At 44.8% G+C, this 25,982-nt stretch overlaps 1 protein-coding gene across 2 annotated transcripts; it reads right to left on the reverse strand.

Annotated features, from left to right (window-relative positions):
* On the reverse strand, positions 1-25,982 carry RINT1 (RAD50 interactor 1). Of its 2 annotated transcripts, XM_080936535.1 has the most exons (15): positions 25,830-25,982; positions 25,367-25,412; positions 20,630-20,814; positions 17,863-18,104; positions 15,951-16,124; positions 15,717-15,863; positions 14,478-14,634; positions 11,905-12,015; positions 11,597-11,822; positions 10,760-10,897; positions 8,261-8,460; positions 4,605-4,819; positions 3,807-3,987; positions 3,597-3,715; positions 1-1,575 (listed from the first exon to the last, which is right to left on the reverse strand). In XM_080936535.1, the coding sequence occupies exons 1-15, from the start codon at positions 25,869-25,871 to the stop codon at positions 1,383-1,385; spliced, it is 2,376 nt and encodes a 791-aa protein (XP_080792661.1). In that variant the 5' UTR covers positions 25,872-25,982; the 3' UTR covers positions 1-1,382. The 2 variants fall into 2 exon arrangements, with proteins under 2 accessions (XP_080792661.1, XP_080792662.1); XM_080936536.1 differs by lacking the exons at positions 15,951-16,124; positions 17,863-18,104; positions 20,630-20,814; positions 25,367-25,412; positions 25,830-25,982 and having other exon boundaries at positions 14,478-14,632; positions 15,717-15,849.

Raw genomic sequence — 25,982 nt, forward strand, 5'->3', positions numbered from 1 at the left:
TCTGAGGATTTATTAATGAAGGAATCACTGTCTGGGCTGAGGATGGTGGTGGAGCCCTTCCTTACATGAGCAAGGCTCCAAGTCTGATCTCTAGTAACATACACACACACACACACACACACACACACACACACACACAATCACTTCACATAGCCCAAGACCAAAAAAATGTGAAAAGGGGAAAAAAACCTAAGATTTTTTTGTCTCTGGTCAGGGACATGGCTCAGCTGGCAAGCACCTAAGTTCCAATCCCCAGTTCCCTGTAAAAGCCAGGCACAGTCACACGTCTGTAACTGAGGAGAGCAGGTAGATCCCTGAGCACACTGGTTAGACAGTCTAACTAAATCAATGAGCTCCAGGCACAGAGACCTTGTCTCAAAAAGGTGGAAAGCAACAGAGGAAGACACCCAACACTAACCTTGGCTTCCACTTACAAGAACTCAAACACACATACAAAGGATTCTTATCTCATCAGCTACATAATCATTACCACAGGCAAATGGCTAAGGCAGTATCTGGTCTCTAAAGACAGCCATTGTCACAGGAAGTGGGACTGGGAAGGACTTGACATCTGTAAAGTACTTGACATTGACAGGTAAGTCTAAAGAATTCAGTCCCTAAAACCCATGGGGGAAAATGATAGTACATTTGAAATACCTAATTAGGGGAGACAGAAACAGAAGGAACCCTGGGACTTGCCCAAAGTCCAGATGGCAGAGCCTGTCTCTAAAACAAGGTGAACATCTTAAGGAACTGTACCCAAGGTAGCTTCTGATACACACACACACACACACACACACACACACACACACACACACACACACACCAAGAAATACTTTAAATGGAAAGATATTTTTTCTTGGTGAAACAGATTAGGATCTCACTATGTTGCCCAGGAGAGTCTTGAACCCACAGTGACCCCCCTGCCTCAGCCTTCAGAGTGATGGGATTATAGGTGTCTTCCACCACTCCAGCTCAGAGTGTACTTCTTATATAAACACTGAATTCCTAAACTGGAAAAGGGAGCCTCCATACCAACTTGTACCCATAAGTATTTCTACAATGTAGTGCTACATTCAGCCTTTGACAACAGCTCCCTTGGTTAGACAGTGGAGGTCAGGTAAGGCTGATCTTTGCCCTCTTCTGTCTTCAGATGTCTGCATTTCTGTTTGTAACACAGTTACCCTGCTGTAGCTGAGTTTTCCTACTTTGTTTTCCCAGGAGCAGGAGGATGGGGATGGCCTTTATTGTAGTGATGTAACTCAAGATAAGAAAAGATTCTGCCAAGTTTTCATTTGTCCAGTTTCATTAATTCAGAACTTTATCAGACAACTTCAATCCAGCTGTCGTCCTTGTTAAATGACCCTTTTCTTGAAGACACATTATTTTCCAGTGTTAGGCCAGTTTGTCCGCAGGTTAAGCAGAATCTCAACGTCTTGCTGAGCCAGTTTGTAGACTCCCACTTCATTTAAGGCCGCTGTGGCAGGGATGTGCTCGGAGGATGACTGAAGGACATCTTTGAGGAGTAATGCAGAACCGATGTTCAAATTCAGAACGATGCAGGCTTCCTTTACACTGTGTAGGAAAACAAGAAAGAAGAGATCCTCTTTTGTGCCACCCACAGGACCACAATGACCTTTAGTGACCTTTGGAGAGGTCTACACAGCCACTTAGGCATCCATGGACTACTTGGCTCTTTACATATGGTGGGACGACACAAGGGGCCCAGGTTAGCACATCATTAAGGCTTGCCTTGATACACCACTAGGATTTCTCTCAGCACTCTGATGCTAACAGGTTGCCAAATGTAGCTATGGTTTCAGCTAGAATTCAGATTTGGGGGAAAAGCAAAGGAAGGAAAAATGAAGGCAGCAGAAAAGGCAAAGCAGCAGGACAGCAGGACAGCAGGACAACAGGACCAACCAAACCATAAAAAGGCTGGGGAACGATGGTGTAATCTCAGCACTCTGGAAGCCAAAGCAGGGCCAGTATGAGCTCCAGGCCAGCCTGGTCTACACTGTGAGGCTGTCTCAGAAGCTGAGCAGCAATAGGAAGGCTGGTCTGACGGTTGTGGGTAAAGCTGCCTGCCTGAGTTCAGGCCTTGGCAGCCACATGACAGAAGGAGAGAACTGTTTCCCAAGTTGTCATCCGGCCTCCACTCCACACATATGAAAGAAAATTAGACTTTAAAAATAATAATAAAAGCAAAGGGGGCTGGAGGTCCGAGGTACTAGGTAGGGTTCTTGCTTAGCATGAAGGAAGCATGGGAGGGGTTTTGGGGTGTGGGGTGAGCACCTGTAAACACAGCACTCAGAAGACAGAGGCAAGAGGATCAAAAGCTCAGGGTTGAGCTGAAAGCTACCTTTTGTCTGCCTATACTTGGTGTGAAAAAGAATCCATCATCCCCACTGTATACAACCCTGGGTGTGATCACCAAAGGCACAGTTATTGAAGTGAATGTGAGCGAGTTGGGCCTCGTGACACAAGGAGGCAAGGTGATTTGGGGAAAGTACGCCCAAGTTACCAACAATCCTGAAAACGATGGGTGCATAAATGCAGTCCTGCTGGTTTGACAGTGATGTCATACAAGTCATTCCACTCACTACCGAAGACTACACAGTCAGGAAAACACCGCCACTGTGACCTTTTTGAACTACCAAGCAGCCTTATGCCATGTGCAGTTATCAAGTATTTATTAAATTGTAAGGGAAAATAAAACACTGTCCAATTTAAAAAAAAAAAAAAAAAAAAAAAAAGCTCAGGGTTGTTCTCTGCTACTGTGTACTGGGTTCAAGGCCAGGCAGGGATACATGACACCTTTCTCAGAAAAAGAAAAGCAAATCAGAAACAACCATAGTTTCCTGGAAGCATAACCTTGTATGTTTTAAAGGGATATTTCCAATATATAATGTAAATTTTAAATATTTTTTACTAGGTTCCTAGTAACTGTTCTCATGTTTATAACTATACTTGGAGCTAAAATTAATACTAAACTTGTAAGAAAACTAATTTTTGTCTAGTTCTGGACTATTGTTAGGCAATAAACCTAAGTATGATTCCTTATTTTCTGCAGGTGGCAAAATTATACCTGTATCATTTTCTATCTCCTCTCCCAGTAATGATGCTAGGAGGAAGTCCAACATAAAATTTATACCCAGTTCTGATCAGCCTACTGGAGATGTGTATCAAGCACTACTTTGATCTCCCTGTGTTTTGAAAATGTAATAGGCCTACAATGAATGTTTTCAGGTTTTACTTGTTGCTTTTTAGAATTTTAATTTTTATGTGTATGTTTTGCCTGCATGCATGTCTGTGCACCACGTGCGTGCTTCATGCCTGTGGAGGCCAGAAGAAAGCGTAAGACACCCTGGAACTGGAGTTAAGGATGGTGTGAGCCACCACGTGGGTGCTGAGAACTGAACCCCAGTCCTCTGCAAGAGACTCAAGTGCTCGTAACTGCTGAGCCACCTCTCCAGCTCCAGATTTTAATTGACGCTATTGCAAAATATATCAACGAAACTCTGAAATTGTTAGAAAGAAGCCAAATCCTCTAGCGTTTGGATACACGGATCCTTATGGCTGGACACTGGACTTACTGTTTAAAATAGTTTTCCGGTCTCTTACAGTAGTGAGAGAACAAGGGAAACAGGTTCCTCGTCATGTCGAACTGCAGCTGGGCCGCTCCTCCTTCATTGAAGTGATTAGCGAGGATTACCTGAAACAAAGAGCAAGGAAGGGAATGGAGGTAGCGGAACTGTAGCTGCTGCTGTCCTGTCCTCAGCACCACCCCAGTGCCCATGACTTACTTCCTGATAGATGTACACATCCAGCTTCTCGACAAGCATCTGCCAGAAAATTTTGAATAAGGAGAAACACAGCTGCTGCTCCAGCTGAAGTAGACGGTCCCGTAAGGTCAGCAAGAGTGGGCAGGCCGAGCTGGACAGAGACATCACTGCCTGTTCAGACTGAGACGGCAGGGACAGCCACCTGGACAAACAAATAACCTTCACAACAATGGCCCTTACCATCTGTATCCTTCAAAAACAAATCATTTTAAATGTGAGGAAATGTACTGTCCTGGAGGAAATTCTGGAATTAAAAAAAAAGTAATGTCTAATATTAAAGGCTCTACCAGAAATAAATGTCTCTATATTTATATTTTAGCTTTTAACTACTATTTCCTGGGAAATACCCTAAATTCAATTGCTATAAAGTTAAAAACTAAAGACAGAGGTTAATCTTATTCTGATTTTAGCACACAAACTAGCATTACATCCACACTGGCTGCAGCACTGTGTGGAGGTGCCACGGTGGGGTACAGAAGCAGGAGAGGTGTGAAAGGCATGACAGGCACAGGGCACCAGCACTGTAAACTGAGTGACAAGCGAACCCCAGGTCACAGGCCACCTCTCTACGAGGTCCACACCATCCCTTGTGTTTTCTGAATGAATTCTTCCAAAGAATAGATTCTAGAACAATCCCGTCAAAACCAACGCTTGGAGCTACCATACACAGAAGCCCCAAGTTCCATCTCCAAGACCTCGAGTGGGGATTTTACAGAAGCTAAAACTGGAGTGGGAACGGCGCCTGTGGCTCGGACGCACCTTTCCTTCTTATACAACTTCGCGGCGTCCTTCACTTCTCTGAAGACGTGCTCTACTTGGCGAGTCAACATATCATGCTTTAAGCGCTCTAGGAGGTTGATCATGTCGTCGAAGACGGAGCTCTCCATGGAGGCCAGCTGTCCCAGCTGCAGTTGACTGAGGACATTATTCTCTGCAAAGACCTCCAGCGATGCCTGCTGCAGCTGCAGGAAGAACTGCAAACAAACATCTGCTATTACGTTCACTGACACAACTCTGGGCATCTCAAAACACAACCTCCACGTCACACAGTTCTCTTATTTACGGTGTGTGGCTCAGGGCCAGTGAGATGGCGAAGTGAGTAGGTGCTTGCAGCTAAGCCCGATGACCTGAGTTCAATCCCTAGGACCCACATTGTGTAAGGAAACAACTCTAGCCTCCACATGTATGTCGGGCACATGTGCACACGCACACACACACATTCACACACACACGCACACACGCGAGCAGGCTGGCATGGTGGCAGACATCTGCATTCCCACTCAGGAGCTGACACCAAATTACCATGAGTTTGAAGCCAGTGTGGGCTACGTGAGACCCTGACTCAAAGTCAAACAAGCCAAAAACCTGCATATTCTTCAGCAGAATAAAACGTGCAGTTCAGGACCAGTATGATGGCTCTCAGTGGATACAGGCACTTGCCACCAAGCCTGATGACCTGAAGCTATCCCTGGGCCCCCTGTGGTGGAATGACAGACCAAGTTCTGCAAGTTGTCCTCTAATCTCAACGTGTGCACCGTGACGCATACACATATGCATGCACAATATGAATGTTTTTACAACTCAGTAGTTGTAGTAACTGTTCTAGAACAAACACGGCCATTACTTCCTGCCGACAAAATCCCTCACCCACTGTCCGTCTGTCTCTCCCTTTCCTCCCACTCGTCCGCTCCAGCCAATCACTAACCTATTGCCTATGGATTCAGCCATCACGGACATTTCCAGTGGAACCATATGAAGTTCTATTCTTCATGACCAACTCCTCTCAGTGCCACAGCATGCACTAAGTGTGCGCCCCGTGCTTCTATTGCCCCCCAGCACATCGTGACTGTGCTACGTTGTATCTGTTTTTGCTGATGAGTGTTTAGATTGTTTCCATTTTGTATCTATCATGCATCCTGTTGTTGAGCACGATGTGTGCATTTTTCTGTAAACAGTGTTTCCCTTGGCCTTTGCCTGTCCTGAGCAGGAACTGCTGCACTTACAATCCCACCCACTGTCTTCAGAGCGGCCGGGTGGGTCCCGCTCTGAAGCTGTAGCCACATCACCACCTCATATCCAGAGGTTTGAGGCTCTGCCCGTACAGAGCAGGTTTGTTGCTTTGGTTTGGTTTGGCTGGTTTGGTTTGCAGACTGGATCTTGTTGTGTAGCTCAGGTTGGCCTCAAATGAATATTTCAGTAGAGCCTAACACTCAAGGTCATTCTGCCTCAGCCTCCCTCTGCTCGGTGTGCAGTGTTTTCTGTGGTACTATGCAGTCTCGGCTAACCTGAAGCTCTGCAGATGGAGCTAGCCTTGAAGGTGTGGCACCCCATTGCCTGCACCCCCACTGTTCAAAGCCAGGGGTGCATCCCCTGCCCGTTTCCTTTTCTCAATGCATCAGATTTTACCTGTGACACTCTATTTCCTGCTGGTAAGCATGCTCCTTTAAGTACTCAGGTTTTCTAGACACAGATTGAAGGCTGTGAGAAACCTGGAGTTCTGACAGTCAGAGAGGTAAAGTGCCATGTCTGCAGTCGTGAGCCCAGAGTCACCTAGGGTCACGTGTTCAGGAACTGAAGATGCAACCGGAAATGACCTGTGGAGCGGGCACACCCAGTCCACTCATTTACACAAACCCTTATGGCCAACATCCACCCTGATGCCCACACTGCGGACAGCAGAACTGGAGATCTGTCACCAACAACGGAAAACATTCCGAAAGGTTGGACATTCCCGGTGTGGCATGGCCCGGCGACAAATGGTTGTCAATAGATGATCAGAACCAAAGGAAGCTGAGGTGCTGCTGTTCTCTTCCCTGACTCTGGACTTGGGCAGTAACAGAACTTTGATGGTGTTACCTGGGCATTTACGGTCTGAAGCACTGTGAGGACAGCTGAAGGACTTGGGGTGATGACGAAATCAACACCAAAGCCAGAACCCAGTCAGTCAGTCACACTCAGCCCTTACCTTGTGCTCTCTCTCTAATCACATTCCAGTGCCTGCCTGCCTTCTGCCAGGATTCCTGTCATGAGAATCGACTGAGCCTCTGAGACGGTAGGAAGCAGGCCCCCAACTCTGGACATTTAGATTGCTGTCTGTTTCCTGTGACAGTGTAGGACAGCCTAGAACTCACGGCAATCCCCACCTCAGCCCTTGAGTGCTGCAGTTATGGTACACACCACCACTGCCAGTCAGACTTACTTTAAAATACACTTTGCAAAGTGAGATGTTACTTCTTTTCAATGCAACTGTGGTTAAGCTTTGTTTTGTCTTGATTTTTTAAGTAGTTCTTGGGCTGGGGAAATGGATCGTGGGTAAACTCCGTTACACACACATAAAACAGTCATACACATAAAATTTAAAAATCTTAAAAAACAAAATAAAACAAAGGGTGACGGTTGCACCACCAGACGGGTCTGTGGGCAAGCCTGTAGTACATTCTCTTAATTACTGATTGATACGGGAAGGCCCAGCTCTTTGTGTGTTCACTGCCCCTGGCCTAGTGGTTCTGAGTGCTATAAAAAATTATGAGAAAGCCACAGGGCCAAGCCAGTTAGCAGCTCCCCTCCATGGCTTCTGCATCAGCTCCTGCCTCCAGGTTTCTGCCTTGAGCCCCTGTCCTGACCCCATGGAAGATGGCCTACAAAGTTGCTTTTGGTCAGGGTGTTTTATCACATCAACAGGAACTAAGACAGGCCTGTTTTGAAGATATTTTTTAAAAAGTCAAGCCCCAGACTTTTCTCTTTGCAGTGCTCGGAATGAATCTAGGACCTCCCACCATGCTCCACCACTGAACTACACCACCAACTTAAATGTACTGACTCTGACATCATTGTAAAATTATTACTTTCTGTGGTGGCATTCAGTCTACTACTGTTTCCAGAGTACAAAGTTGGAAGGGGAAAAAAAAGAAAAATATTTCATGCTATAATAGTCACCCACGAAATTCTGTCTGTCTTTGTTTTCTTTCCTTCCTTCCCTTTCATTTTGTTTTTGAAGTAGGACCTCACGCAACCCAGGCTGGCCTGGACGCACTATGTCACAAGAATGATCCTGAGGCTCCTGATCCATGTCCCCACGAGCTAGATCACAGGCTGCACTGCCTGCCTGCTTGTTTTCCTCTTTTCTTTCTTTCATCTTATGGTCCTGAGGATCAAACTCAAGACTTTGCTCAAGTTCATGTTCACATGTCCCCACTGAGCTAACTCCAGCCCTCTTTAGAGTAAGTCATGAAACAATTAGTATGATTCAGTGTCTCAGACTAGATTAAGAAATATCTTTATGTCTCCTACATCTGGCACCACTATGATTTCTGTGTAACATGTAATTTTTTTGGCTTGCAGCAGAGTCAACATTTCAAAGGCTAAAGAGATCAAGGAACTATTATATTATTTCCTATAAAAGCACATGAACTCACAACATTGTCAGCCCAGTCTGCCAGCACTGTTGAGATGTAGTTCACGGCATTGAGAATCGCACAGTACCGAAAGCCAAGGGATGCTCTAGTCTCCTCCTTCATCACCTGCGTTAACCGGATCCTAAAATCATCTACTAGATCCTTCTGTAACTCCAGGAACTGCAGCTTCCGGGAGGCTGTGGGGAGATTTTTATACCTGTCTGTGGGGAAAGTAAACAAAATGCTTGAAGGGATTTGGTACTGTTCATGACAGTTGGTTTTCCCTAAAGCCCTGCTTTACTGCCTTTATGACAAAACTCAACTGAACATTGGTAAAGTCTTAAGAAATTGCACGTGTCAGGACTCATCCAACAGTATACTCAAGATCTAGATGTATATACTGCTATATAGAAATCATGCCTCATTTCGAAAAGAGCAAACTGTGTTTTAAAATAACTGTTCCTTAAGTAAGAGGCTTAAGTGTTAGGTGAGGAGGGCTTCAGACAGGCCTCAGCAGCCCAGGCTAGCTTCAGATTTCCTATATAGCTATGAATGGTTTTGAACCCCTGATCCTCCAGCCTCTGCCTCCAAATTTCTGATACTTGGGATTAAATATATGCAGCACCATGTCTGGCTATCCTTTTTTTAAAAAGTGTTTCATATTTTTCTTACAGTCACAATATGTACTTATTGATTGGGTTGGAGTGAAGCTTCTTCAGGCTACCATAAAGCCCAAGAAGGGAAATGCCGGGAGAGGACGGAAGCCAAGCGGGATGACAGCAGTGAGGGTCTCCTGGCACCTGGCCAGCAGCAGTCTACTGTCAGAGAACATGGTGCTGCACGCCAACAGAGCCAAAGGACACTGGCTGAGGAGAAACCCTAAACTACTCCAGTTCTAAAACTGCTTCATTTTTCTACTCTCTTCTTCGAGTCCTGATAAACCAATGCCAAGAAGATAATATTTAAAGTTTAGGTTAGCACTAGACATAGTAGTGTGCACCTAGTCCCAGCTACCTGGAAAGCCAAGCCAGGAAGATCATTCAGAGCAAGAGCTCAAGCCAGCTGGGCAATACAGCAAGACTCTGTCCCTTAAAAAATAATAGACGAGGGCTGGAGAGATGGCTCAGTGGTTAAGAGCACTGACTGCTCTTCCAGAGGTCCTGAGTTCAAATCCCAGCAGCCACATGGTGGCTTATAACCATCTGTAATGGATCCAATGCCCTCTTCTGGTGTGTCTGAAGACATGTACTCACATGCATAAAATAAATAAATAATAGATGGGGGTTAGAGAGATGGCTCAGCAGGGAAGAGCACTGCCTGCTATAGGGGAGGTCATTTGTTCAGTTCCCACACCCACACTGATCACTTACAGTAGTCTGTAACTCCCATGTCTAGTGGATTAAACACTTCTGAATTACACAGGCACTAGGCATGTATGTGATGCAGGAAGAACACTCACACTCATAAAGCTGAGAGTTTAAAATAAAATAAAGAGAGCTGAAGAGAAGGCACTTGCTGCTCTTGCCGAAGACACGGGTTGTGTCCTAGCACCCACATGGTGGCTCACAACCATCTACAACTCCAGTTTCAGGGGCTCCAAGACTTCTTCACAGGCAGCAGGCATGCCTATGGTGTACATACATTCACAGAGACACGAACTCATACACATAAACTAAAATAAATCTGTAAAACTAGAGTACTAAAATGAAACTTGAGGACCTTGCAACAAGAATGACAATGAGCTAAAAGTTAACACTTTATTTGCTTTTGTTCTGGACTTTTCCCCTTCATGTGTACACCCATGTTTACATCTTAAGTTGTTGCTATTTTGAGACAAGGTTTCACAATCTAGGTGACCTGATTATTATTACTACTATTATTTACTAATATTTATTGTTATTTTAGTATTTTAAAACAAGATCTCACCATATGTCGGGGTGGCCTGGATCTCACATCTCAAAGCCACAAATCCTCCACCTGCTGCTCCCAGAAAGCTGGGATTTGAGGCGGGTGCTACCACACCTGGCTCAGTCAAAAGCGAGACGACTGTCATCGAGTTTTATTAGTGTGAACACACTGTTACTATACAGCTGTTCATTGACGACTTAAAACTCGGGACATGTGACACATACTACTGTTTAAGGGTTATTTTTACGTACGTGCATGCCAGGTGCCTGAGGAGGTCAAGAGGTCACTGGCTCCCCAGAGCTGGAGCCACAGTAGGACATAGCTGGGGGCTGGCCATGTCTTCTGTAAGAGCGTTCATGCCTGCTGAGTAATCCCATCAACCTCAAACTCACTGCAGTTCCTGGGCCCTTTGTTCACTCCATTTGCTTTCATTTTCTGAGAAAGGGTCTCATGTGCCCCAGGCTGACTCCAAACTTGCTTTGGAGCTGAGACTGGTCTTGAGTGCAGTTCTCCTGCGTCTACCTCACAGGCTAGATTGCAATGTGTGCCCCTGTGCCCAGAGTAGAAGCTTAACTCTAGACTAGCATCGAATGTGAAAAGGCCAGTGCTTACCAGTTATAACCAGAAGCAGGGTCATAAAGACTTCCGCACAGTCTGGAACCTTCATCTCATCCACATCAGTGATGTCTGTATACTGGGGTACCCAGGCAGCCTCTGACGAGAGCATTGAGTCCATTTTCTGAAGAGCAACTGCCATGAGGCAAGAAGGGTCAGTCCAGGACTTAGTTCATCTTTCAATCAACTTACACTTCTCTTAGGAACTATTTGTTTCATACAAAATACATTTAATCACGCTATATTTAAAATGTCTATTTCAGAGTTAAATAAGATGCCTTATTCTTCCTCCTCTCAAATCCTCACAATAGCCATGCTGACTAGACGTGGCACATCCAAAAGTACCCAATCAGAATTAGAAATCGTATGTGGCAAAAATCTACAAAACACCAATATCTTCTACTGGCTCAACATTCCAATGTGTAGACTATAGTTCCAAAAACAAAGAAACAAACAAACTGAAGTCTTGTGGAAAGAGGACTGTCTTTAAAGGTAATTCCGTAGATCCTGCCCAGGAAAGATTAGGCACCTGTAGTTCCTACTCAGAGCTGTAAGAAAAACAAAACCCCAAAACTTTACATGCCAAACCCAGCCACTGCCAAGCAGTGGTGGTACATACACTTAATCCTAGCACTTGAGAGGCAAAGGCAGGCGGATCTCAATGACTTTGAGGCCAACTCGGTCTATACAGAGAGTTTCAGGCCAGCCAAGGCTACATAATGAGGCCCTGTCTAAAAGCCAAAACAAAATGCAAGCAAGCAAACAACAAAGACAAACAAACCAAAAGCCTCAAGACAGCCCCTGCCCTGACTCAGCAACCACAGGAGCACTTACATTTTCTCTCCACAGTCAACCATCTCTGGAAACAGGTTTCCTCCGACAGAATGTGCATACAGCTGGCAAATGTGCCAGGGTAGCCATGAACGCTGTGCAGCTCCCTTTCGAACAACAGCACCTCATCCACCAGGTGACAGAAGAGACTGTCATCATAGAGCAGACAAGGAATATCCGAAGCCAGCTTCTCGAGAATGAGCATCACAAGGCCTCGAGAGAACTCAAGCTGAAAGAAAGGCACAGTGAGGGAGAGACTGTGCCCTGGAGGACTCGAAGGAAGCGCAAACGCACAGGGCCCAGCTTCTTACCCTTGCATTTACTGGAGAGCCCACTTTATCCAATATTGGCTGAATCTTCTCATCCAGAAACTGAGTATGGTTTGTAATCCACATAAGTACCTGAGCCAAGTACCATTCAGGCTGAGGGAAAGAGAAAATTATTTATTCTATGGTGATGGAAAGTTCTAATTAAATGCACTTAGTTATAAACAGACACAAAAAAATGGAAAATTCCTATATGTAAGAAAAGAATTCTTACCCTTGCACTTCAAACTCACAAAAGACTTCATAGTCAAATGTTTTCCAATATACTTTCATGGAAAATTCTACTAATGTGGCTTAACTCAGTAAACTCATAACTTAAAATACCACATTGGGGCTGGAGAGATGGCTCAGTGGTTAAGAGCACTGACTGCTCTTCCAGAGGTTCTGAGTTCAAATCCCAGCAACCACACAGTGGCTCACAACCATCTGTAATGGGATATGGTGCCCTCTTCTGGCCTGCAGTCATTCATGCAGGCAGAATGCTGTATACATAATAAATAAATCTTAAAACAAACAAACAAACAACAACAAAAAAACCCAAACCACATTGGGGTTAAGTGTGGCTTCGTGGTATAACACTGGCCTAGCTATAAAATGCCTGTTTTAATCCAGCATCACAGAAACGAGGAAGAGAGGGTGTAAGCGCAATAATGAAGAAAAGTTGCTCTGACACTTAAAAACAAGCATCAGCCCAACACACGCAAAGCCCTGATTTTAGAGCAAAACACAAGAAGCAGAAAAAAGCCACGCCAGCCAGACTGCGACACGGGTAAACAGCCTGCCAGCAAGCCTGACTACCTGAGCTTGCTCCCTGGAATCCACATGGTGGAGGGAGAGAGCCAACTCTCACAGACTGTTGCCCTGACCTACACACAAAGAGGACAATGTTTTAAAGCCCTCCAAACCTAGCATGGAGAGGCATTCCAACAAAGGTTCTGAGACAGCATCTCATGTAGCCCAAGGTCTCTATGTAACTGGGGGTGACGAACTTTAGATCTTCTTGTCCCTACTTTTCTAGAGCTAGGACTTGATGTATGTGGTGCTGGGGGCCAAACTGGGCTTCATGTTTGTGCGCTGAACAAGTGTTCTACTGGGACTCAGCTGCTTCCCCAAATAGTTTCTAAGCATGATTTTCTTCTGCCTTCTCTTTTCAAAAGATAGAGTAAGGGGAAAAGTGTCAACTGTTCTAATTACAAATATACCTAAGCCTTAAAGTGTGCATGACTACGTGAAGGAAAAGGTACGAAGCACTTAGACTCCTTACATTTTTCTCTGTGTGTGTGCATGTTTGAATGGATGTGTGTGTACAGGCGCACACATGCCACCGTGTACGGGTGGTAAGCAGATGACAGCCTTTGGTAGTCACTTTTCTCTTGCCACCTCGTGGGTCCTGGGGATCCAAACTCAAGCTGGCAGGCTCGGAGGTATGTGGCTTCACCCACTGGGCCATGCCACCCGCCCCAAATAAAGCATTTAAATTATCTTTAGAGTAGATTCTGTAAGCAGTTAAGACTTTCTAGTCGACAACTTGCAGCCATATACTCGGCTGGGGCGCTAACGCAGGGATAGAGCGCTTGTCTAGCATGTGCAAGGCCCGGGTTGTGTTCTAAATGTTGGGGATACAAACAAGAGCTGCACCCAACCTCAAGGACTGTCTCGGTGACGGTGCACTACATTTGTTAGGATCACATCTTCAAAAAGAGCCAACACAACCCAGAATTGTCTTACACTAAATCCTGTTACTGCCTGCCGAATGCTCAGTTTATGCTTTGCCTCACTGACTACTTAGTGAGTACTAAATGATTCTGCTCTTCTAACAACATTCTATACAACACAGAAGACCCATAAAGCACAAACAGAAACTACTGCCACTGAATCCACTCAAATGGCCTGTATATACCTGCTGTGACCTTAATACTCAGTGAGCCCTGCTCCGGACACATCGGCTGCAGCAAACAGCAAGAACAGACAGCCCCCACACCCTAGGAGACTGTAATTACAGGAAAACACAGGCAGACTGCACTGGGACCGATTCCCGAACTTCCTACCACGACGTCCTCTGCAGCCACGAGCCACTCTGGCACTGGTACCTGTACTCAACGGCCATGCTCTGTCCTGTGCAACCCACTTCTCTCTATTTCTCTGTCTGCAGGAGCGGTCTGTACAGTTAAGTCTGGTCCATAAAGCCTGCACACCCAAATGCAAATGTGATAATGTCCCAAAGGCAGTGTGGATTCTGACAGCCTGTCAGCCTAAGCCCCAGTCATGTTCACAAAGAGCAGCTATGAGGCAGGAACTGAGAAGGGAAAACAGAAACGTGATAATAAGGACAGGTCTTTAAGCTAATCAAGTAAAAATCCAGGCACAGGGAACATTCACCATTAATGAAAACTCAGGGTAAAATGGACACTGTGGCATGATCCCAGCACTTGGGAGGCAGATGCAGAGGGAGTGTGAGTCTGAGGCCAGCCAGAGCTCTCCTTAGACCTGTCTCAAACACAGAAGCAAAAGCACAGAGAGAAGAGAACACCAAGCGCACAGGCTCTGGCAAAGCACACCTTGCTGATGACGTTGGTCTGACGGCTGCCTCTGAAGTGGTACCTGAATCTCTTCTGAAGGGGAACCAGCATGATCTGGATGGGCAGGATCACAGAAGGAGAGGCAGGAAGACTGTATTTTTCTGGGAGTTGTTTTGGCTCAGTCAATAATTCATCTCTGACACAGGCAAGTCAAGGAAAAAGAATCAAAGTCATATTTAAACACACAAGTACACCCCCACACACAATAAAATCTTTCATCTAATGTAATAATACTTAGCAAAAGGTTTAATACAAATAATGCAAAATGTAACTTTATACTGAACTTGAACTCACTAAAATGGTGTTTAGGGGCTGGAGAAGTGACAACTTAAGAGCATTTGTGGCTCTTGCAAGAGGATTCGGGTTCAATTCCTAGCACCCACATGCTGGCGCACCATCATCCTTAACTATAGTACCAAGGGCTCTGATGCCCTCTTCTGACCTCCATGGGCACACATACTCATGCATTAAACAATCAGTGACAACACAAAATGTCTTCAGAATCAGTCAGTATTCAGGAAGTCGAGTTAAGCAACCATCTCTCCAATACTCTGGTACTCAGGTCCCTCCCACTGCTGATTGGGTTTCCTGTCCAAAATGACCCGGATGGATCGCCAACATGGGGCAGCTGTGGGGCTGCTTTGGATGGCAATGGCTCCACAGGCTTGCCCATAGGGAGTGGCACTATTAGGGGGTGTGACCTGGTTGGAAGAAGCATGTCACTGGGGCCTTGGGGTTTCAGATGCTCAAGCCAGGCCCAGTGTCTCTCTCTTCCTTATGGCTGCCAATCTGGATGTAGAGCTCTCAGATGCTGCCATGCTTCCCACCATGACAACAATGAACAGAACCTCCGAAACCAAGTCAGCCTCGGAAATGTTTTCCTTTATAAGGGGGGCCGTGGTGATGTTGTCTCTTCACAGCAGTAGAACCCTGGCTAAGACACAGAGCTCTGTTTTCTAGCTCTGCTGTTTCCAGACAATTCAAAGCTGATACATAATCTCCAATAGGCAGTCACACCTCAAGTCTAACCCAGGACCCGTACTTTGGCTACAAGGCCACTTGCACATCTTTCTCTCCTGACCGTGGAGGTTGATCTGTCGGTCGATCTGTCTTGCCTCACGCCCCCTCCACCACTCTGTCATGAGCCCAGCACACGTCCCTCACTGACCACAGACTACCGTCAGGAGTTTGAGTAAAGTTCCCCTCCAACAAAGATACGAGGCCTGTAGTTTCAACAGCTGACAAAACAGTGTCTGCAGGTTAGCATACACCTCCGGGGAGCTGGCAGGCCGGCTGAGGCCCACAGGGGACTGGGTGTGTGAGATGAATGGCCAGTGAAGCTGTGCTAAAATCTCCTCGAAATCACTGGAACACAAAAGAAACAAGGTTTCATACAATCCATTACGTTAACAAATGCTCGTCAGAAAGCAGTTAACATGACATCTTTCCTGCCTGGTGAGCTTGTCCTTGAGAATTTTATGCCAGAATTTAACTGTGGCTCTCACGAAACTAAGAAGATGAGTACAGGATGAGTCCTGAAGCTTGATGTCCAGTTCTGTCATGGTCACCAGGATGGAGGCTGCCTCTGGCACACTGTTGGTCATCAGGTACTGCTGAATGTTATCACTGCGGAGCAGAGCAGAACACAGGTTAATGAGAGTTTCTGGGGGGGGGAGTGTGTGTGTGTGTGTGTGTGTGTGTGTGTGTGGTGTGTGTGCATGTGTGTATATGGTGTGTGTGGTATGTGTGTGTGTATGTGTGGTATGTGTGTGGTGTGGTGTATGTGTGTGCATGTGTGTATATGGTGTGTGTGGTATGTGTGTGTGCATGTATGGTGTGTGTGTGGTGTGGTGTGCGTTTGCATGTGCATGTATGGTGTGTGTGGTATGTGTGTGTGCATGTGTGTATATGGTGTGTGTGGTGTGTGTGTGCATGTGTGTATATGGTGTGTGTGGTGTGTGTGTGTATGTGTGGTGTGTGTGTGGTGTGGTGTATGTGTGTGCATGTGTGTATATGGTGTGTGTGTGGTGTGGTGTATGTGTGTGCATGTGTGTATATGGTGTGTGTGGTATGTGTGTGTGCATGTATGGTGTGTGGTGTGTGTACCTTGAGGTCCATGTCGGGTATCTTTTTCAATCACTCTTTACCTTACTTCTGAGACAGGCTCTCTTTATTGATCCTGGAGCTCACCAGTTCATCTGGAGTCTAGAGTCTAGACTGTCCATCTGGCCAGCAAGCTTACGGAACCCTCCTGTCTCCTGTTTTTAGTTCAGGTACTAGAGACTGAACTCAGATGTTTATGCTTGCATAGCAAGCACCGTGCTGCACCCAAATCTCTCTCTGGAATAGTTTTAAGCTCAGAAGAACTTTCTCCTTCATTGTTGACATAAAATTACATCTAAGGTAGAATGAAGAATTACCATGGGTTTACCATGGGTTGACTACTTATTTCATCCAACAGTCACATCTGCAGGAACACGGAGTCCCCTCCTTTAACACCCTAAGAGCCAGTGTTTCATATGCTTTCCTCCACCCCTCCTTGTCCTCCTGAGGACAGCTGTGTCACACTCCTGCAGGCAGGACTTCTCCCTCAGGAGTCACAGTCCCTGGATGATGTAACCAGCAGCTGGGACAGTGAGGGCGTTACCCTTCAGTCTTTCTCTACTTTGCACCATCGTTACCATATATACATAAAAAATGTATTCCAAATTAAATGTTTCTTAAATTAAATAAAGACCATTGTGCTTAAAAATGTACAAATGTAGCCAGGTTCAAACCACATGGTGGCTCACAACCATTTGTAATGGGAACAGATGTCCTCTTCTGGTGTGTCTGAGAACAGTTACAGTGTACTTATATAAATAAAATTAATAAATAAATCTTAATTTAAAAAAAAAAAACCAAGTTCTAGTGATGAAACAACAGTTCAATACTTGACAGCTCTAAATATTAGTGGGAATCCTGGCGATCATACTCAGGGAAATCTAGCATTAGAAATAGTAGTTTTTACTATGTGTTCAAAATGCAACTGCTTAGCCTTAAAATTTTAATTTACAGAGCCCAGCCTGGTCTACAGAGTGAATTCCAGGATGGCCAGGGCTGCACGGAGAGACCCTGTCTCAGAAAACAAAAATGAAACACAACAACAAAATTTCAATCTAATATTACTTTCTTTCAAATGCAAATTAAGCTCCCTGAAAAGTTTATGTTCGTTCACAATAGAGCAAAATAAGCATTATAATGTTATTTTCCTAACAAAAGGTAGAGTTATCATTTTTAATTAACTCAATTATGGAATAGTACAGATACACTCTCTGAGACAGCCTCAGAGGAAACTGTAATCCTGAGAACAAGGCTGTCGTACCTCAGCTCCTCAATCTGTGAAACCCACTTAAGGTACGTGAGATGCCGCCCGATCTCTTCTATCTGGTTGATCATGGCTCCAAGGTCATCCATCCAGGGCTTAGCAGTCAGCAAATGGCTGTTAATGGAACTGAAGAGAGGCGTTTCCTGTTCCAGCAACTGGTTAAGAACTTGTTTGGATTCCTCTGCATCTTTTAAAGCACTTTGGATTCTTTTAGGGATCTCGGATGAAATTGTAAGTACCTAACAACACACAAAAATATTAGCAATGAGATAAAATGCTAGCTAAGTGTTTTCCAAAAACATGTTCCAACGGAACTCAAAGTCTTCCATTACAAATGTCAAGTTAGTTGGACATGGTGGTACACATCTTTAATCCAGCACTCAGGAGGCTGGTGCAGGAAAATCTTTGCAAATGCAAGCAAGAATACATCTGAGTTCCAGGCCAGTCACAGTTACATAATGAGACCCTGTCCTAAAAACAAAAAAATAATTGGATACTAGCCCCAGAAAGCTCTGGACACCTTCTTGGAGCAGGCATGGCTTTGTAGGAAGTGTGAAGCCTCCATATTCAGTGTAGCAGAGTCTCTTCCTTACTGCCTCCAGATCAAGATGTAGAACCCTTTGGCTCCTTCTCCAGCACCAGTCTGCCTGCACACTGCCATGCTTCCCACCATGATAATGGACTGAACCTCTGGAACTGTAAGCCAGTCCCAATTAAATGTCTTCCTTATAAGAGCTGCCTTGGTCATGGTGTCTTCACAAAATGAAACCCTAACTGACCCAAGGCTGGATACTGGACTTTAGCAAGTCTCTGTCTTTAGGGAAACAAGCTTTATTAAAGGGATAAAAAAGCTAATGGCAAGCTAGAAAATGGAAAACAGTAATAAAGACTCTTTAAAGATGCTGAACAGCCAAATAAATGAATAGATGCCTACTTAAAATTGAAGGAAAGGAGTTGGGTTGTTTTATGGGAAAGACCTATTTGTTTGTCTACTGAGAAGACAGGACTGGTAGCGAAGCAAAGGACAAAATTTCAAAGCAAACTAAGGCCACTGGCTGCCATGGTGCCGGGAAGGAGCTAGAGTGTGAGGCTGCCTTGGTATTGGCTTGGTATTGCTGGAAGACTCATGTGGGGTGGAAATGTTTCCTCTGTCTGACAAAACAGAGAGGAGGGACAGAGAGAGCAGGGGTCGGCAGGCATATGCAAAGTAGAATGATACACATGTATGAAATGTCACAATGAAACCTACTTATACACTAAGAACATTAAAGATCTATTTCTGGGGCTAGAGAGATGGCTCAGCGGGTTAAGAACACTGACTGTTCTTCCAAAGGTTCTGAGTTCAATTCCCAGAAATCACATGGTGGCTCACAGCCATCTGTAATTGGATATAGTGCCCTCTTCTGGTGTGTCTGCAACAGTGTGCTCATAAGATAAAAAAATAAATAAATGTTTAAAAAAAAAAAAAAAAAAGATCTATTTCTAAAGGCCAGGGGTAGTAGGTGGGAATTCAGCAGGTAAGACATTTGCAGAATAAGCCAAGTCTAATCTCTGGACCCATGTGAAGGTTCCAGGCTCTCTGCATCAGCTCCTGTCTCCAGGTGCCTGCCCTGAGTTCCTGCTTGGCAGTGTGCTTGCCCTGCATACAAGAAGCCCTGAGTTTGATCCCTGGGCACACAATTTGGTGGTACACGTTGAAAATCCTAGCACCCTAGAGCTGGAAGGAAAAAGATCAGAAGTCCACGGCCCTTCTCTGCTACACAATTAAAGGCTCATCTGGGACCTTGTTTAAAACAAACAAACAAACAAAAAAAAAAAAAAACAAGTTTACCTCTGAAAAGGTAAAAAGGATTATAAATAAGTTTGGAAATATAGGATAGACTGTTAAATCCACACTCATGTTACAGAGGAGGTAACGGCATATTGGTCACTCAGGGAGTCACGTGAGGAGACTTCAGGATGACTGAGGACAATATAAGATCGCACAGTGAGGCAAAGACAGCTGCAGTGGCAGGCCACAGACTGGGCCAGCCTTGATTCATTCAGGAGTGTGATATCCTCCAGCAGAGCCCTGCAGGAATGGAAAAGCTCAGCCATCAGGCTACACATAGAGACTACCAGTAGGAAAGCAGAGAGGTGTGGAGTCCTAACTCAACCTAACTCAACACATGGGGAGAGCAGAAAGACACACCAAACCCACATATCCAGAGCTGGCTCATACAAATTAATTTCTTTTTAAAATTTTTTAAAAGATTTACTAATTTATTATATATAAAAACACTGTAGCTGTCTTCAGACACACCAGAAGGGGGCATCTGATCCCATTACAGATGGTTGAGCCACCATGTGGTTGTTGGGAATTGAACTCAGGACCTCTGGAAGAGCAGTCAGCGCTCTTAACCACTGAGCCATCTCTCCAGCCCCCTAATTTTTTACTTATATGATGAAATGTTTTCCCTTTGACAAAGTTCTGCAACTTTATAAAGACCTTACCTTTAGCTTAAATTATTTTTGTTGGGTTTTTAAAAATAAAAGTATATGTTTGTAGTAAAATGAAACCCTGAAGATGTATAAAAGCAGAAGAAAATAACTTTTCAGACAGCACTCAGAAGCAATCATTCTTACAGTTCCCTCTCAGTTTTTTGTTATTTTTTTATGACAGGTTCCATGGAAGCCAGGGTGGTCTGAAATCATCCTATAGCTGAGGCTGGCCTTGAACGTATAAACATTTCCATGACAGAGCTGTACTGAGGCTCACACTTACCTGCTCTTCTAACTTCGTTTTGCTGTCTGTCATTTGTTCTATGAGTTTGCTAAGTCTCTTCAAAGACTTAAGGTCACTGCCCACCTCCTTCTCTATGAACGCGGACACATACGGAAGAAGCTCATCGTCATCGCTACCTCGGCTGGGCTGCTCGCCGCCAGCAAGAGCTGCAGTGTTCACGGCACCTAGGGAAAGGGAAAGCAGCTGATCAGCAGCACTGCACTATGACACGAGGCTGGAAGAAAGATACGCAGGTCCGGGAACTGGAGGCTTAGCGGCCAGCTGGAGGCAGCTCTGTGGAAAGCACTTGCCTATGATGTGCCATCTGTGGGTTCGGTTCTCAGCACCTGCTGATCATTTAAAAAGGACACATCCATCCCATACCTCTCACCCCATACCCACGCACCTGAGTGCACATACACAGTACCTAAATGGTAAGAGCAACTAATCAACCAATGCCAGAGATGCTCATGGGCTGAGAATGTTCAGAACAAGGCAAAATCCCCCAAATCTCAGTTTACGGGAGTTTAAGTGTGACAATACTTTTCAAAGTTGATAAAGAACCATAACAATGATCTAGAATCAAAGGGCTGCTCTGCCTTTAAATATAAAAAACAATATTGAAATATCTGTTACTGGAACATATTGAAAAAAAAAAAACAAAGATGGTATCCCATACATAAAAACCTGTACAGATAAGACTTTTTAAAAAATATTCATTTATTATGTGTAAGTACACAGTCACTGTCTCAGACACACCAGAAGAGGGCATCAGATCTCATTACAGATGGTTGTGAGCCTCCATGTGGTTGCTGGGATTTGAACTCAGGACCTCTGGAAGAGCAGCCAGTGCTCTTAACCACTGAGCCATCCCTCCAGCCCCAGATAAGACTTTTAAAAACACATTTTATTTATTGCAAAGTTAGGGTTAGGGTTAGAGAAGAAGGCAACAGAGGACAGCATTTACTAATCATTAAAACAAGTAATGTGAAGAGACTGGTCAGTGACTGCTCTTCCAGGGGACCCCAGTTCAATTCCCAGCACCCACATGGCAGCTCACAACTCTGTAACTCCAGTTCCAGGGGATCCAACACCCTCCCTCAGATACACATGCAGGCAGACACCAATGAACATAAAATAAAAGCAATGATGATAACAAAAGAAAGCCAAAGGATGCAGAGAGAAAGCAGAGACGGCTGTTAACTTTACCCTTATCTCAGGTTAGAAATTCTTGTAGTTACTCTGGGCTTAAAAGCTGATCTTTCCTTTGAACCAGCCCTCATGCTGCAGGCTCTTCCAGTATCACAGGATGCTTCACTAGACTCTAGGTGATGCTGCACCTCAGAAAAGCTTCATGAGAGCTTCCTGGCAGAGCTGAGGGACACATGACTCACGTTTGGCTTCCTAAGCTTTCTTCTCCCAGTAATGGTCTATGTCAAATGGTTTCTTTTCAAAGTAGCTGCTAATTTTTTAAATTGTGCATGTGTACACACACACACACACACACACACACACACACATATTTCAGTTTAATTTTTGGTTTTGAGATTGGGTCTCCCTATATAGCTGGGGATGATCCTGACCTTCTGACCCTTCCCGGTGCTGGCTGGGACTATGTGCTCCTCCACACTGGCTTATGCAGTGCCTGGTGCTGACCTAGTGCACTGAGCATGCTGGGTAAGCTCTCTATCAGAATCTAAATGAAGATGTGCCTGAATGGAAATGTAAGTATGAGATACTGTCTAAATACTTACGTACAAGTAACAGAACATACCAGAGCACGGTGGCTCATACCTACCTGAGCCAGCACTCGGGGGCTGAAGGAGGGCTGACACAAATTCAAGGCCAGCTTTAACTACCTAGTGAGACTGTCTATGACCCTACGAAAAACACCAGTTACAGGATGAGAGAGATGGCTCAGAAACAAAGGTGCATGCCTTTCAAATCTTACAACCTGATTTCAACCAGAAACCATAGAAAGGGTTAAATAAATATAAATCAGGAAAACTGTCTCCACATTCAAGCCATGGCAGGCCCACACCCACACATATACAGTGCAAGTGCACACACGCACGCACGCACACACATTTAATGTAATAAATAAATAAATAAGTAAAAACAACAGAAACATTACAGGGCCAGCAAGATGGCTCTTCAGTAAAGGACTTGCTGAAAAGTCTGATGGCCTGAATTCAATCCCCGGAACTCACACCGTGTAGAGACAACTTCGGTACATTATGTGTCCTGAGATGTGCACATACACACGTGTATACACACAAACACAAAGTGTAAAACAATCACATAACATGTGTTAGCTGCCAAGTATTCTGTCTCTCTCTCATCTCCTTACTCCAGAAAACATTTCTTCCCTTTGTTCCATTTAACTTACAGAAATTAAAATGGTGCTGAGCATGTAGCTCACTGTAGAGCCCACCCTGAGCAAAAACCCATATTCACTCAGCTCTGCAAAAATAACGAATCAATAAATTAAAAATGAATTAGCCAGCAACATGGCTCAACAGGTAAAGGTTTCTTCCACCATGCCTGATATCCTAAGTCTGATGCCCAGGAGCCACACAGTGGAAGAAAAGAGCTAACTCACAAGTCCTCTGATCGCCACGCACACACCATGTCATGTACATGCCTAACACACACATGCACACACACACACACCATGTCATGTACATGCCTACCTATACACACACACACACACACACACAAACAATGTCATGTACATGTCTAACACACACATGCACACACACACACACACACTATGTCATGTACATGCCTACCTATACACACACACACACATACACCATGTCATGTACATGCCTAAAACACATATGCACACACACACACACCATGTCATGTACATGCCTACCTATACACATACACACACACACACACACACACACACACACAATGTCATGTACATGCCTACCTATACACACACACACACACACACACACAATGTCATGTACATGCTTAACACACATACATGCACACACACAAAAACAATGTCATGTACATGCCTAACACACACACACACACACACACACACACACACAGCCAATGCTACCGACATACACTCATACACACACACACTCTCTCTCTTTCTAAATAAAATGAAACAAAAAAAAGCTTATTTATAAAACAAGAAAAATTAAGTTTACAGACATGAGGAGCAAGAGGCCACTGGTAGGAGAAATAAAGCAAGGCTCAGCCTCAGCCTATAAAGGTTATAAAATGAGACTAACATTCACGTGTCCTCGCTTTCAGTCCAAACTCTTCTTATTCTCTTCTCCATGTGTTAACAGACTTGCTTTTCTGTATGTAAACTTTAGTGATGTCTGACACACAGATGGGAAGTTCAGGATCCTCCTCAGCTACGTAGCTAGTTTAAAACCAGCCTGGGATACGTAAGACACGGTGTTTCACAAAACAGAATAATCCAACCGCACTCCCATCCTGAACTCCTTATCTTCTTAAGAATCGTCCATAAATAAAGCCAATGAGTTGTGGTGTATATCACAGCTTTGAGCTCTGTGTCTTAGGTGGCTGATCCCACCTCCACTTGAAACAACAGAACCCACACCCATTAGGTCTAACGACTTAAAGGTGCATTCTGCATTCTTAAGCACATGAGATCCTTCAAAATTACACAGAGATTTTTATTATCTATTTATGTTTGCTTATTTGTTTTTGAGAAAGATCTCATGTATCCCAGGCTAGTCTCAAACTTGCCATGTAGAAATCAAGGATGACTTTAACTTCAATGTCTAATCCTCCTGCCTCCACCTCTTGGGTGCTGGGATTACAGGCATCCACCACCACACTTGATTTTATTTTTGGTTTCTTAAGACAGACTAAAGAAATAATAGCTCTTGTTGCTTTTGCAGAGGACCAGGACTGGATTCCCAGCATGCACACAGCAGCCTAGAACCATCTGTCATTCCAATTCCAGGGAAGTTGAAGCCTCTCTGGCCTCCCCTTGCACGAGGCATACACAGTCCACAAACATACATGAAACAAAAACACCGTTAAAAAATAACTTAAATTTTAAAAAGAAAAGTTTGGCCTAATTATAGTGCACATAATTAAAGAATAAATAAAGAGTGAAAAGCCAAAAAGATACAGTCTAATTCTATGACCTAAACTGATCTCCAAATCATGGGAATCCTCCTGCCTCAGCTTCCTAAGGGCTGGAATTTCACACCTGAGCCACACCTGGCTTGGCAGATTTTTATTATTATATATTTATTATCTTCCCCCTTTTATTTTTTAAAAAGAGCTTTCACCATTGCACAGCAGTTAACTGAACCACTGTGGGCAAGGGCAAAGCCAGGACGAAGTTTTAATTGCATATTGGCTGGAGGCAAAAGTATAATTAAGCGATTATCAAACCTCTTCCTTGAACCCAGTCACAGTGACCAGCATTACTCCCTCCAAATATCTGATAACGGGCTGATGGTTCATTAAAATGACAGGTACCAGAAGTCAAACCAGTCACTAGTTAAGAGTGTCAAAGTGCTCTTTCCATATTTTATAGTCTTAGAGAGACAAAAGTCCACGTGCAAAGATAACTAATATTTATTACTGTTTAAGCATAGTACAGGAGAGAAAAAAAAAACCTTCCATTTAACAGGGAGTCGGCTAAGAAACCTCTTTTGCAGACTGAAAGAGCGAGCTTCGAAGGACAGCTAGACAAAAAGAACTGAGGGTTTGAAGCCAGCTTACTTGTCTCCTCTGTGTTCTTCGTTTCGTCACCGCTCTCGGGGCAGCGCTGGCAGAAAAACAGGTGTGGCGAACAAGTTAGACTGAAGTAAGTGGAATTCATATAGAGCTCCAAAAGGTCCTGTACTGACGGGCGGAGAAGTCCTAGGCGCCACTGTCAGGGGCATGCCCGACACTTCTGCCACCTTCCCACAGGTCTGGACCACCTCCCCAGGGTCCGAATTACCCTGCCCGGACACCAAGGCCACCTTCCCGCCAACTCTCAAAACTGTCACCTTCTGGGACATCGGACACTGCCCCAGGACTACCTCCCCTGGGACGCCCGTGACTGCCTCAGACCATGGGAACCACTTCCACACGCTTCCAAGTCACCCAGGCGGGGACAATGTCAGAGGATTGGGGGGGGGTCTGTGCCACCTCACAGGGTCACCAGCGTCCCTCTCCCGGGTTTCCAGGGACGCCTCACCGGGGCTGCCGGCACCTCGCCGATCTCGCCGTCTGCAAGCATCCTGTCTCCGCTCGAGTCCTGGATTCCATGCACCGCCAGCCTGGCCTGCAGAGTCCGGCTAGAGAACACACAGACCAGGCGACCAATCCAGCCTCCAGAGACGCTGGGCTA

The sequence above is a fragment of the Micromys minutus genome (genome assembly GCF_963924665.1).
Source record: "Micromys minutus genome assembly, chromosome: 23".
NCBI classification, from domain to species: domain Eukaryota; kingdom Metazoa; phylum Chordata; class Mammalia; order Rodentia; family Muridae; genus Micromys; species Micromys minutus.